Below are 13,635 nucleotides of genomic sequence, written 5' to 3' on the forward strand. Positions count from 1 at the left end.
TTATTTTTAATTTATGTTAAAGGTTTAAAATACCATAAAAAATAAAAATATATATTAATGATTTAAAATCTCAAAACACAAAAATCTATAATAAAATAAAACATTAAACTATTAGAAAAATATTTAGACTTAAATTTCAGAATACAATCAGTGCAAAAGTAAGTACGTATTGGATAGAGTAGGAACTGAACTTACTATTCCAATGGCAGTGAATGCAACAGTAGAGAAAGTGTTGGATAGCTGAGTGGTAAAAACTATTATTCCAACTACAGTGAGTGTAACAGTAGGGAAAGTGCTAGATAGCGAAGAGGTAAAAAATTACTATTCCCACTCCAGTGAGGGCAACATCAGGGAAAGTGTTGGATAGCGGAGAAACAACAATTGCTATTCACACTCAAACAGTTAAAAAAATAGATATCTATTTTTAAAATCATAAAAATAAATAAACAATATATAAAAAATAAAAATGATTAAACCTATCGTAAGAAGACATATTATCATAATAATGACATATAAAAAACTACAAATACTATATACAATAAAATAATAAATACATCGAAAAATAAATTATTTAAACTATCAAATTAATTAAAATATAAATGTAATTTTTTCCCTACCCTATAACACCACACCAATAACAAAACAATTTTCATTACATTTATTTCCATAATTAACATAAGTAATAATACATTAAAAAAAAATAAAAAAAACTAATACCATTAATTGACTCACACAATTTAACACTATAATATCCATAACACACTATAAAATAATAAAAACAATTAAAATGTATTTTTAAATACAAATCTATTAATATTAACAACTAATCATATATAAAATTTAATAACCACCCTTTACCCCTTTAAAATTAAAACCAACACACACAAAAATAAACAATTACCCAAAATAAATAGAAACCAATTAACTTTAATTAACAACTATATATTAATTAAGTAAACACAAATGACTTATCACCCTTTACTCCTATAAACACCACAACACACACACACACCTAAAATGTATTACACAATTACCATCAATAATTACCAATTAATTGATTAAAATTAATTAACAACCAATTATTAATTCATCAATTAAAAATAAATGAATTCCCGCACTTTACACCTATAAACACGACAACGCCCATTTAAAATTAATTACACAACTACCATAATTAATTACCATGTAATTAACTAGAATTAATTAACAACTAATTATCAATTCATAAATTACCTCCCTCATTTTACACCTATAAACACCACAATGCACACCTAGAATTAATTACACAACTACCATAATTAATTAACAATTATTTAATTAAAACTAATTAACAACTGATTATTAATTCTTAAATTAAAAATAAATAACTTCCCACCCTTTACACCTACCAACACCACAACACACACCTAAAATAATTACACAACTACCATAATTAATTACCAAATATTTAATTAGAATTAATTACCAACCAATTATTAATTAATTAATGTTAAATTACTTTACACATTTAACACTATAACATCTCAATGAAAATAGATATAAATAAATAAAAAATATTAAATACATTTAATATAATTAAAGTACTTCCCACCCTATTCCCCTATAAACCCATACCCCAATACGGAACTAAAACTCAATATTCAAATAAAAAAAAATCATAACTACTAAAAATTTAACACATATATTAAAAATACAATTTTTAAAAAAAAACATACATATAAAATATATACTAAAATACATAACATTAAAAAATATATATTTTTAACAACTATATTTTTGCAAACAATTTTAAACACTTCGATATTTTTAAATCAATATAACTTACCTTAAGTTGATATTCTTGACTACGATATTCTTACTGTCGATATTTCACACCCACAATATTAAGACTCAATAGTTGTTCTACTCAATATTCTTTCCCATCACCTTCTTACACTGACTCGGATTGTGGATGTTGCTTGAATGGGGCTCATACCCAGTCAACCTACAACCCAATTTCTAACACACATTACTGAAATCACTAGATAGATGTGAACACATGAACATGGGCACCCAGAAATAGCAGAGCAATCATATAAGCATTCCTTAAGTAATTATGATATGTGATTGAAACCTGGGCATTATGTAGCAAAGAGATCAGAAAATTAAGAACTATCTTGGTTCAAGAAAATTTCATTCAAGGAATGACTATGCAGCACAGCAGGGCCAATTCTTGAAAAAATATAGTACATGATTTATCGTCAGGATCTATTTTCAAAGATAGTGCACAGGCTGTGGACAATACTCAGGTCAAACTCCCTTCTATGTCTGTATGCAAAGGCTCATATCATTGTACGGTCTGTAGTATTGTTGAGGTCAGAAATTTGGGCATAGCTTGGTCAATAAGGTTGTGGGGGCGTGAGCTTCATATTTCTGATCAGTTGGTATATCTTGTCAAACCATATTATATGAGAAGCAGGACATGAAGAGGGTTTAAGGGGTAGTGGGAAGAGAAAGAAGGGCACTTAGTGGCAATTAAAAACAACATGTTTCAAACTAACCAACATTTTTAGAGGTCTTCAAACCAGAGACGAGAGTATTGTGTGTGTGTATGTGTCTGTCAGTCTGTGTGTGTATGTGCTTTTGTCAATGTGTGAATGCAAAAATACCAGGTAAAATCCGACATAAACTTCATAATATCTAACTGAAATCCCTTGTACCCAACTACTCACTATAGAGTATATTTTTAGGGGGGGTGAAACACCCACAAACACCCCCCCCTGAACCTACGCTCCTGGCCAGAAAAGGCATACAAATTACAAGACACCATACAAGAACATACAATTGAATGTTCACATTTCAATATTTTCATATTTAACATTAATGCAAACTTCAATCAAGACTGTGGGTACCAGATTGTATCACTCACAAAAACAGGACGCAAATAACATTTGGCATTTTAATTTTATTTATTATCAAAATCTTTTCATTGAGATATCATAAATATCATATATTTTAAAATATTGCCTGGAATAACATCTTAGGCTTTCCAAAGTAGAAGTCATCTCACATGAACGCGTTTTGCTAATACAGTTGTTTGCACCATATTTGCATTGGTAGAGATAAGCATGTGTTTTTTCAAATTAGCCAAATGTTTTGAAGAGGTGGTGTCTGTACATTCATGTGTGTATTTTTTCTCTTTACTGCAGTCATGTTTAAGCCTAAATTAAAAAAATCCCAAAACAAAGACACGGGTTGAAATAATTTACATGAAAATGTGTAAGGACTGCAGCAGAAAACAATAAGAATAAAACAGGTGGAGCACATGTCGCCAAGAGAAAATACAAGATGATTATGTAGTTTGTTGTGAAGTGAGTTGCTTCCAAGAAGTTCATTTAGAGGTTTGTGAAAAGTGAAAAAAGGACAACCAATCTTTTATTAGTCCGTTTTCAAATTTGAGTGACAGTTCCGCACACTAGACCGGTGTTTCATCCATAAAGTATTAGCAGCTTAAAGCTGGTGTTGAAACTGAGCATAAAATGGATGAATGCACATAACTAAAATCATTTGCTCATTGCTAGTGCAAAACACTGATAGGCATTTTTATTAAGAAGTTACATAGCGCAGCAAGCCACCTTACTGTGCTGCATGACATTGAAATGGCAAGAATGCGCTGTATTTAAAATGATATGATGCATTCCTGCCTTTTCCTAGCACTGCCACACAATGTGCTACCTAGCGCCAAATGCAGGCACCCTTGCACCAAACCTTGAACCATGGTGCAAGGGCCCCCGCATTGTAAGCGGGATTGGTTTTGAGCAGGGAGGGACACCTTCCTCCACAAAAACAATCCTGAGCCAGTTTCCTCTTTATATGTGTGCTGCAGAATGCAGGACAAATAGAACAAGGAAAAAACGAGGAGAAATAAACATTTGGGATACCAGTAGTCGTAAATCTGGGGATGCGTCAAAATCCACAGGTGTTGCATGGGAACATCCATACACCACCCACGGAACGCCTCCCTGTGGCAGAGTAACGCAACACAGCGATTTGCACTGCATTGCATCACTCTATTATTGCGTGGCTTGATAAATCGCACTCAAGGGCTGTGTTGCACATTAACCTGGTTGCTTGGTGCAAAAGTGACGCAACTCTTTAAAAAAATATGAATATGGCCCTAAAATTCTAATTGGACACGACTAGTAGATATGACAAAATGTCCAGCACCTGCAGTCATTTCTGCATCATTTCGAAGGTGGCTTGGGCAAAGTGGGAATAACTGGCAGAAACACTGTTACCTCTGGTCATTTTCACATTTCTAAACTAACAACTATAGGCGGAAGACAATATTATATCCCCATCAGAGCTCAAAGTAAATGTCTGCAAATGTTGCAAACTGGAAAATGAAGAAATGTCCCAATAGAATGTTACCAGACATTTTATCTGCTCCTCTGGTTTTGAGCAGATTCCAGCATTCCGGCATGTTGAGTTTATACCATTTGATTTCTATGTTGCAGTATAGCTTTGTAGGTGAATTTTGCATTCTATATCTTTCAAGGTTGTTCGTCTCAAGGATTTGTTGTATTCTGGCTGTATGGTACTAGAAGTTTATGTACTTTGACACTGCGTACTCCTCAAATGTATATAATATGTGTGTGTGTGTGTGTATTTATGTGTTTGCGTGGGTGTGTGTGTGTGTGTGTGTGTGTATATATATATATCACTGAGAAGTGGGCGAGTAAATTGGTTAGTAAAGCCCAGCACAGGTACAAATAAATTAATCCTGTGGCAAAACGGTTTTATTTCTCAATTTAGCACAGAATGCTAAGTGGTGCAGCATTAGGAAATTGAGTGATTGTTTAGTGACTGTGACTGAATGACTGAGGGCTATGGAAAGAACTACTCAGCACTGCAAGTGTCTCACACTTGCCTCGAAGTGCACTTTACACTGCTCTGGAGGGTCCTTGTGTGCATGTACAGTGCACAGTCGCTCCTACGGGCACCTTGGTTTTAAGTAGCAGGTGGATATTTTTACACTACTCAAATTGTACTCGTATCAACCTCTGAAGGATGAAAAGCTGAGTGGCTCCACTAGAAATTGGGCCTGCTGCCGTGGGGTCAAACATACATGTCTGAAATCAATGCAACAGACCAGACTGCACGTGTGCATGCGAATACATAATGCCATGAACAATCAATGCTGTTTCCACCATTCAGAAGGCAGGCCATAATGCAATTTAGTTTTCTTTCTGATCGAAAAGCAAAATAAAATATTTGGAGAATATAAGGGCCTCAGGAGTCACAGAAACTGAAAGATTTGGAATTATAGCTCAAGAATAATGTAATGAATTATCCTGTATTATTTAAAGGTCAGAAATAAAGGAGGACATATTTGACAGACTTAGAAGACATTGCAAACTTAAAAGTATGATGAAGCGTGAGCTACATCACTGTAATTTATAGTTTATCTGAGTCCTATTTCTTCTATCACAGTTTCTATCGAGGACCCCTTAAGAAGCTCCAGAAACCTGATCTTCTGCTTTCTGACATAAATATAGGGAAACAACCTCATCTAGAGGCATTGTTTGGAAGGGTGTAATCAAGGCCCTGAATTATTATTAAATGCCAATTGACAACACGTGATGTCTGGTTTAAATATCAACATATTCTCCCCAAGGTGGTTTTAAACCACAATATTTCATTGGGTTTGCTTACTAAGAGACACCGTGGTAAATCAAGACTGGAAAAAAAAAACACCATTGCTCCTTTTTTGAGGAAGGTCTTTTTTATTTGAACCAGTTTTTCTTCTCATGCCTGTTTCTAACTGTGCCTAAGAATATAATTCATGAAAGGATATGGCTACAAACAATAAAGACTATAATGGTTAGTGGAAAAGGGGAATCTCTGCGGTTTACTCTTTAACTTGAGCAATCAACCTTAAACCTTCATCATTGATAGTACATCAAATAGTAATGAGATTAGTTTGACAGAAGAATCTTAGCACTTTTAGCTCCTTTTTGAGCCAGTAGAAATCAATAACTTTCTCTAAAAGGTTGTAGTACAGTACTTCACAGATATGTTGGAAGAGGCGTCATAATGATTAACAAAGTAAAATATGGTATGTTGGAAGAACCATCTTAATGACTAACAAGTGAAATTTAGTAGATTGAGAATGATTTTCCTCAATTCTATGCAGTCACTGATAACATATATCACATTTATTTGCTGTAAATATGAATAAAATAACAATATGATTTTTACTTTGGAAAGCCCATTTTAAACATGTATATTTCATAAATCCTGAGAGCAATTTGTTACATGAATATATAGGGCTATTTATAAGTTATTTAAACTTTTGGTATTTTTGTCAAATGTCTGAAACATAGAATATTTTTTTATAAAATTATTTGTTTGAGAATATTAGTTAACAAAACGTATACCAGAATATACAATTTCTGTCAATTGTATTGCACAGAATTAATTATTCAACGAAATGAAATTAATTTGCATTATATTCAGAAGGATTATGCAGGTAATCATTGGAGAGTAGCATTCATGATTTACTGTTGATGAGTGTGAGCTGGGTTTAGTTTTGATTATGAGTGTTCTCCACAAGCCAGCTGATTACCAAAACAGATGAGCGAACATAGGCTATGGTTCCAACTAGGTCGGTAAATACCTATAAATGCGCATACCTCAAATTTACCAAAGGAAAACACAGAACAGATATATTTACTGCACCCAATTAACACCACACCTGACAGCATCATACATACAAGGTGCAGTAAATACCATACGCCTTCAGTCCCACTCAAAATCAGTGCCTTACAGTATTGCGGTTGTGGTAGAAAATATGCAATATTTGGTTATCATAACAACACTAAATTACTATACACAACTTACGACTGAAGTGAAAGAAGTGAAACAAAATGTGTCAAACCTAGCAGGTGAGGTATTTGCATCTGCTGTACTCATCTATTTCAGCATATTTTTCGTGGAACTCTATATCCAGGGATCATACTACACATCCTGAATACAGTGAAGTTATTACAGCAGAGAGCTATGACCTCTGAATTTAGCACCCCACTATGAGCAAGAGCCAAAGCAGTATTTTATTACACGCATGGTCCAAACATAATGGCACATTTTAACGAATCCATTGATGAGCTTTTCTTCTCCATTCCGGCAAATCATCTTATATCCTTTTTGCAATTACATCTGCTCTTCCTACTTCCATGAACAAACTTATTTCTTCATCATTGTATCACAAATTACTGGTCTAGAAATATAAATCTTGAAGTCAAGTTATATATCAGTGACTAAAAGCACTCTACTAATACTTTGGATAACTATGAGATTTGCAGCAAATTTTTGTTCAAGGTATCTGAATCTTCACGTCTTTCAAATTCCCAGAAACTATTTTCTTCAATGAGGTATCAGTTTCCACAAACACTTCTTCTCATCCCTCTCCTTCAAGAAAACAAGAAGCATAAGAATTCCTTGTAGAAAGTCTTTGGTGTGTCAGGCCTTCCATTTGTCCAATGAAAAAAGCAACTGAGGCCAACTCTAAGATTATCTTTTCTGCTTGCTGAGGAATGTTTTAAATTCTGGCAACAAATTGGGAGTCAACCTTGTAGCTGGTATTGCCACATTATGATTATTTTAGTTAGAGTGACATTCTTGGCTTCAGGCGTAAGTCTTTTCTTCACTGCTTACCAGACACGACACTTTTTGGAAGGGTTCATGTATGCATTGCTTGGACATGAGAAGGCATTTGCAAACTCTTCAAAATTCTGCAATGATCCCAGAACCCTATAGAGAAAAATCAGATTAAATTGTAACATCAGAGGATTAATTATTTTGGAAATAACATATTTAATAAATGGAACAATATGACCAACACAAATAACAAAATACCTGTCGACTAAGTAACAATATTTAAACATATTTGTATTTCTGGATATGTAATGTATAAAGTGGGGGAATAAACCACATTTTAGGGCACCTCAATTAAAAAAATTAAGAGAACTGGACCACGTATAAGCATCTGTTATGTATGGTGGCACTGGCTCAACCTTTGACAAGGCTTACAATGAAAGTAAAGTAGCTGTGGCTTTGTCTCTTACTTTAAGCTTAGTGACGACATGGAGCAGAGTAACTAATCAGAAAGGTGTTGTGGTCCTGTGTGTCTCTGTGAGATTGTGAGGGACTGGTGCTAATTGGTTGGTTTCCTACAAGCAACCACTATTAATGGCTGTATATGTTCCTCTCCTCTTTGTTGGAAAACTCATATTTTTGTATTACTGATATTGTGTGGTAGAGTGAACACAAAAAATGGGCAGAAAGGAGTTTGTGGTGCAAACAGATGCCTTTGAGCATGGCAGAGGGAAGGTGCTTCCCAGGACAGGAACAACCGGTAGTATTCATTAATAGATGGCTACAGCGTAGGGGAAATTAGTGGCATGCTATTAAGAAGGTATTTGTGGTAATGTGATGCATGGTAATGTGCTGCCTGAGGACACCTTACCTTCCTAGAAGAGTTTACAAGAAGTCTGAAAGATGAATTACTGAAAAGTGAGATGTAAATTCTGCAGGAAAGTAGCCTGAGTTGGCAGTGGGTAACTGGTTATAGCACAGGCTAAAACAGTCTGCTCACCAATACTTCCTCAGAAGAATTTTACATACTGGAAGAAATATCTTCAAGAAAGATTATGCTGCCTGGCACATAGAGTCTGGAACCGCTTGCCAAGGGGCTAGTGGTTGGCATTCACCTACATGGACAAAAAGCCAAAGGACTCCTCACTCCAAGAAAAACAAGCAGACCACTGTTGGCAGGACCCTGCTGTAAATAAAAAAGCTTGAACTGGACCTGGCAGTGAATGTATCTGTTCTTGTGGAACCTATTGAGATACTGCTTCATATCTTTCCCTGCTGGAGAATTTATAGAACGGATAAAAAGACTAAATCTGAAAGTAAACCTCAAACAGTGCTAGGCAGCCAATCTACACTGGTGGCAAAGGAAATTTGACAGTTATGAAATCCTGCTTTGCCCCCCTCATAGGCTTGGTGCCAAAACTGAGGCTTTTTTGATGGGATCTTGATGACAACAAATCTGACTTCAATGTACTTCGCTTTCGTCAGCTACTTGCCTTGCTCCAGTGGAGGATTTGGAGCATAATAAAACCGACTAAATAAGAAGGTAAAAGCTTTGACTATGTACCCTGTTTGGCTTAACTGACCTCCACTCCACTATGGTCAGCTGAAACAGTTCCAATGTCCTGGTTAATCACAAAGAGGAAACTTTGAATTGGTGCTTCGTGTTTTTTGGTGCTTTTTGCCTCGAAAACCTAAAAAAACATATAGTCAGTGTGTTCCCAGATCTTTCCACCCAATTCTAATGGGATGGTATTACATTTTTATATCTCGGTGCAGGGATTTTACCTATGTTGTATTCTTGACTTTAAAAGTATTTGTTACTGCCTAAAAGTAACCTAAAGTTTTCTATTGAACGTACTGCTGTTTCTTCCATTTCCACCAGGATTAAGCAGAGATTCTCTTGAAATTCAGTTGTGACCTAACCTGAGTGTGCTTCCCAATGTTGGTAAGCGTTCCACCTCTCACATTTAGAGCCTAATTTCCCACACAGAGTGACTGATTAGAGAAAAGAGACAATATTTATTATAAAATAAATTGTACTCAATTTGTACATGTTGGCAAATCTACTGAAGAACAAACAGTGAATACAATTCACTCACACTAATGAAATACAAAGACTCAAAGCAAAATCTGAAAATAGTGAATCCTGTAACACAGGTTGTAACTTACACAAATAATTTGATTACATTGCAAAACCCTAGATTAACGTTAGGTCTTTGGAAGCAAAGGGATTTACAGACTGCTGACCTGGCAATCATGCTTTACTCCTATAAATGCCCCACCCAGCATATTCTCTGTTAAATTTTGAGTAAAATTGTCTGGATGAATCAGATAAAACAGAGAAACATGCAGGCCCTGTTCTAATCTTTTGGCAAAACAAAAAAGATTATAATGCCTAACGTAATGGGTAGTTTTCACCTCTGTCATGCCATCACTTTTGAGGTGGGCAATCACCACGTTTCCTATAGGCCTCAGGTGACTCCACTGTCAGAAACATCTGACATGCGACCCATCTACCACAAGACCTCTGGCAACAAATAATTCTATCTTTGGTGGTCTGGTGACATATATTTTACCTACCTGAACACTACAAATCATTAATGGCCCCGAGGGACAGGGGGTAAAATCCCTATAAGAGTCATTATTATTATATATTTTTTTCAAAAACATATTCTCTGCTTTGAGGGGGTGTTTACAAACACATAATACAATTGTGACAGGCTATTATGACTGGCATTATATTTTAGCCAAAAGCGATCCTTCTGCCTTGGTGAGACTACCCTCGGTAAAATAATTCTCAATAGGCTGTTGGGATCACAAGGTGCAGCAATCAGAACCTCTTCTACAAATTTGGAATGAACAGACACCGGGTAAACAGTAAATGATCCACAGAGTGCTTAATATGCCTGGTACTCTAAATGGCAATTGCTAAATTGTTCACTCCTGTTGTCAGTGTGCATCTGTGTGATTCTCACAAGCCTTCTGCAGTAATATCACCCTTCTTTCTAATGTTCCCTGGGCATAACTCCTTTATGGTTTTCAGTAATTTGATTATCAGCACTTGTTTTCAGTGTTCATTTTGTAAATTGCAGTGGCTATTTTCCAAAGTCTTCCTGAGTTGTAAACCTCAACGCTTAGCAGTGTTTTTACATTTTCTGCCTCAGAAATTTGCTGAAGCCTGCATGTATTCAGTATTTCTTATATACCTTCACAGCTAACATTTTTATCATGGCAGGATTGTCTGAAACATGGCTTGATGTACAAAGTAGTTTTTGCTTCCTTGTCTCTCAGTTATCTTGGGGAAATAGCTAAGTGAACTTGGGTCTCTAGATTCGATCAGCCTCAGTACTCTACAGTCAACACAATCATGTGCTGAAGGCTATTAGTGGTCCATATAAAAAAAATCTCAAAAGCCAAAAAAGGCGAGGCAGTAAATGGATGAGCTGGACTTTTAGATTTCTATTAGAAATGTGGTTTCTAATTGGCAGAGGTATGCACCCTGTCCAAGCAGAAACCACCACTCTACTCAGGGTAAGCTAGATCACACTAAAAGATAACCTGAGATGACCCTCTGATAGCTTAGCACAGAGCAGTTAGGCCTATCTAAAGAGGCAATGTGTAAAGTATTTGTGAAACACACACATACACACAGTATCACAATGAAAACACCACCAAAATACTCCATATAGGATTAGTAAAATAGATTTCATTTTTAGGAGTAAAACAAGACCAAAACCTCAAACATCCATTAAAGAGAACCATAATTTTGGATTTTTAAAGAATACATTGAAAAATTGTGCTCAGAAGCAAATCGCTCTTAGGCATTTCTTCAGGTCGCACTGAACCAGGGTAAATCCAAATTTCATGCCGACTGTAATGGAGGGAAGGCCGACTACTGGAGTCACGTAGGTCCTGCTGGAAAAGTACCTTGGATGGAGCAACCTACATTGAAGACTCGATGAGTCAATTCCGATCCGCGCAGGCGATAAATGCTTTGTCGGGGAAACCCTTTATGATGCAGGCACAGCGTCGTTGTTGAGCGGCACTCTCCATTGTCATCGAACTGCACAGTCTGTCGAAGCAATGTCGTTGATCGGTTTCTGCACTGGCATCGAAGGGCAATTTGTCAGTTCCGATTGGCGCAAAGTCATCACTGTATCGATTTTGATGGTTCTGGACAGCAGAAATAACCTTTCAAGGGCCCAGGACGGGATTGGCACCACTCGTAGGACAGTACTTACAGATGGCATATTCCAGGTGCTTTTGCAGAGTTGAAAGAAGTCTTTGATGGCCCTTAGAGCTCAGAACAGGGGGCAAACAGGAAAGCCCTTGGAGTCACTCTGGGTTCAAGTGAGATGGGTCCAGTCCTTGTCCTCAGAAGGGTGGAGATCAGAAGGCAGCAGGGCAGCACAGCAAAGCAGCAATTCTTCTGGAGCAGCAGTCAAGCAGAGTGGCATCCTTCTAGCACAGCAGTCTTTACTCCTGGCAGTGTTCATCACATGTCAGTAGTGTACTGTCTTGGTAGAGTCAGATGCCAAGTAGAAATACCAAGTTGGCCTTTGAAGTGCGGGCGATGGTAAAGCAAAACCTTGATGTGCACAAGTCCCCCTTTCTTCCCAGCCCTGGCTCCGGATTATCAGTAGGGGGTAATCAGCCCTTTTTTGTGACAAACAAGACCGTGCCTATTCAGGTGTAAGTGCCAGCTCCCTCTCTCTCTTCCTGCCCAGGAAGGGCAATCAGAATGCAGATGAATGCAGATGTGTTCGCTGCACACCCACCCTTTTTGTGTTTGTTGCTGTCTAGAGGGAATACATAAAGTGAAGCTGTCACCTACCCCACACGTGTACTGGAGATAGGCTGCAAGACACATATAGAAGAGCAGAAAAATGCCTACTTTCTAAAAGTGTAATCTTTAAAATAGTCATTTTAAACTCAACTTTACCATTAAGGAGGATTTATCAATACCATTCCAAAGAGATAAAACATGATGCAGCTACTCCCTTTTGATGAGGAATTACAGCTTTAAATTGTTTTACGTAATTCCCAATGCTAGTCTATGAAAGTAGTAGGTCTCACAGTAGTGACAAATGAATATGGCTATTTGTCACTGCTAGGACATGCAAAACCTACCAGTACATATCCTACCTTTCACTTACACAGCACCCTGTCCTTAGGGCTAACTAAGGCCTACCTAAAGAAGATGCATGTGTAAAAAAAAGAGGATTGCAAGGCTTGGCAAGTGGTTTCAAAGTATAAGTCGAGGTGGCAGCAAACTGCACACACAGGCCTTGCAATAGAAGGCCTGAGATGGGTTTAAAAGGTTTCTTTAGTGGGTGGCACAACAAAAACTGTAGGCCCACTTTTAGCATTTAGACTACATGCCCTAGGTATATGGTATACCACTTTACAAGGGACTTACGAACAAAATGAATATGTCAATTGGGAATACCTCAATGTCAGCATGTTTAGGGGAGAAGCACATGCACTTTAGCACTGGTCAGCAGTGGTAAAGTGCTCAGAGTCCTAAGGCCTACAAAAAATACAGCAAAACCAGGATGTAGGCAGGCAAAACGTTTGGGGGAAGACTCCCCAAATCCGTTATAATTCAATACCTTTTTTTAAAAAACTGTATTTCATAATATTGATAGAGGTCCTTCAGCATTTATGAAGCTGTGCTCAACATAGTGGGATTTGTTTTACAAATGCCACATGTGAAAATCAACCAATCAAATGATATGATGAAATATGAAAAACAAGGCATTGTTTGGACCACCAGTTTCTAGAACATGGCGTAATAGGAAAACAAAATAATGTTGTTGTTGTTTGTTTCACCCCACTTTTAATCTGTAATCCAAAAATGAAGGCTGCTATTTAGTTTTGACTCCCTGTTCGAATTTGAAGGCAATTTATAGCACAGAGGGGCATTTTTAACAAAAACATGAAAGGAGATGTTGATGTTTTTTGACTCGTAATTGTTAAGGGTCTCCTCAGAAGAGGGAG

At 36.7% G+C, this 13,635-nt stretch overlaps 1 protein-coding gene across 4 annotated transcripts in view; it reads right to left on the bottom strand.

Annotated features, from left to right (window-relative positions):
- Window positions 1-5,745: 5,745 nt before the first annotated feature.
- The window catches only part of MME (membrane metalloendopeptidase), a 384,364-nt gene continuing 376,474 nt past the window's right edge, over window positions 5,746-13,635 (bottom strand). For all 4 annotated transcript variants that reach the window (XM_086944118.1, XM_086944117.1, XM_086944116.1 and 1 more), the window contains exon 23: window positions 5,746-7,791. In XM_086944118.1, coding sequence (XP_086800244.1) covers window positions 7,692-7,791 — 100 coding nt within the window. In that variant the 3' untranslated portion in view covers window positions 5,746-7,691. The remainder of the gene's footprint in view (window positions 7,792-13,635) is intronic.

This window comes from Lissotriton vulgaris, chromosome 11 (genome assembly GCF_964263255.1).
Source record: "Lissotriton vulgaris chromosome 11, aLisVul1.2, whole genome shotgun sequence".
In the NCBI taxonomy this organism is placed as follows: domain Eukaryota; kingdom Metazoa; phylum Chordata; class Amphibia; order Caudata; family Salamandridae; genus Lissotriton; species Lissotriton vulgaris.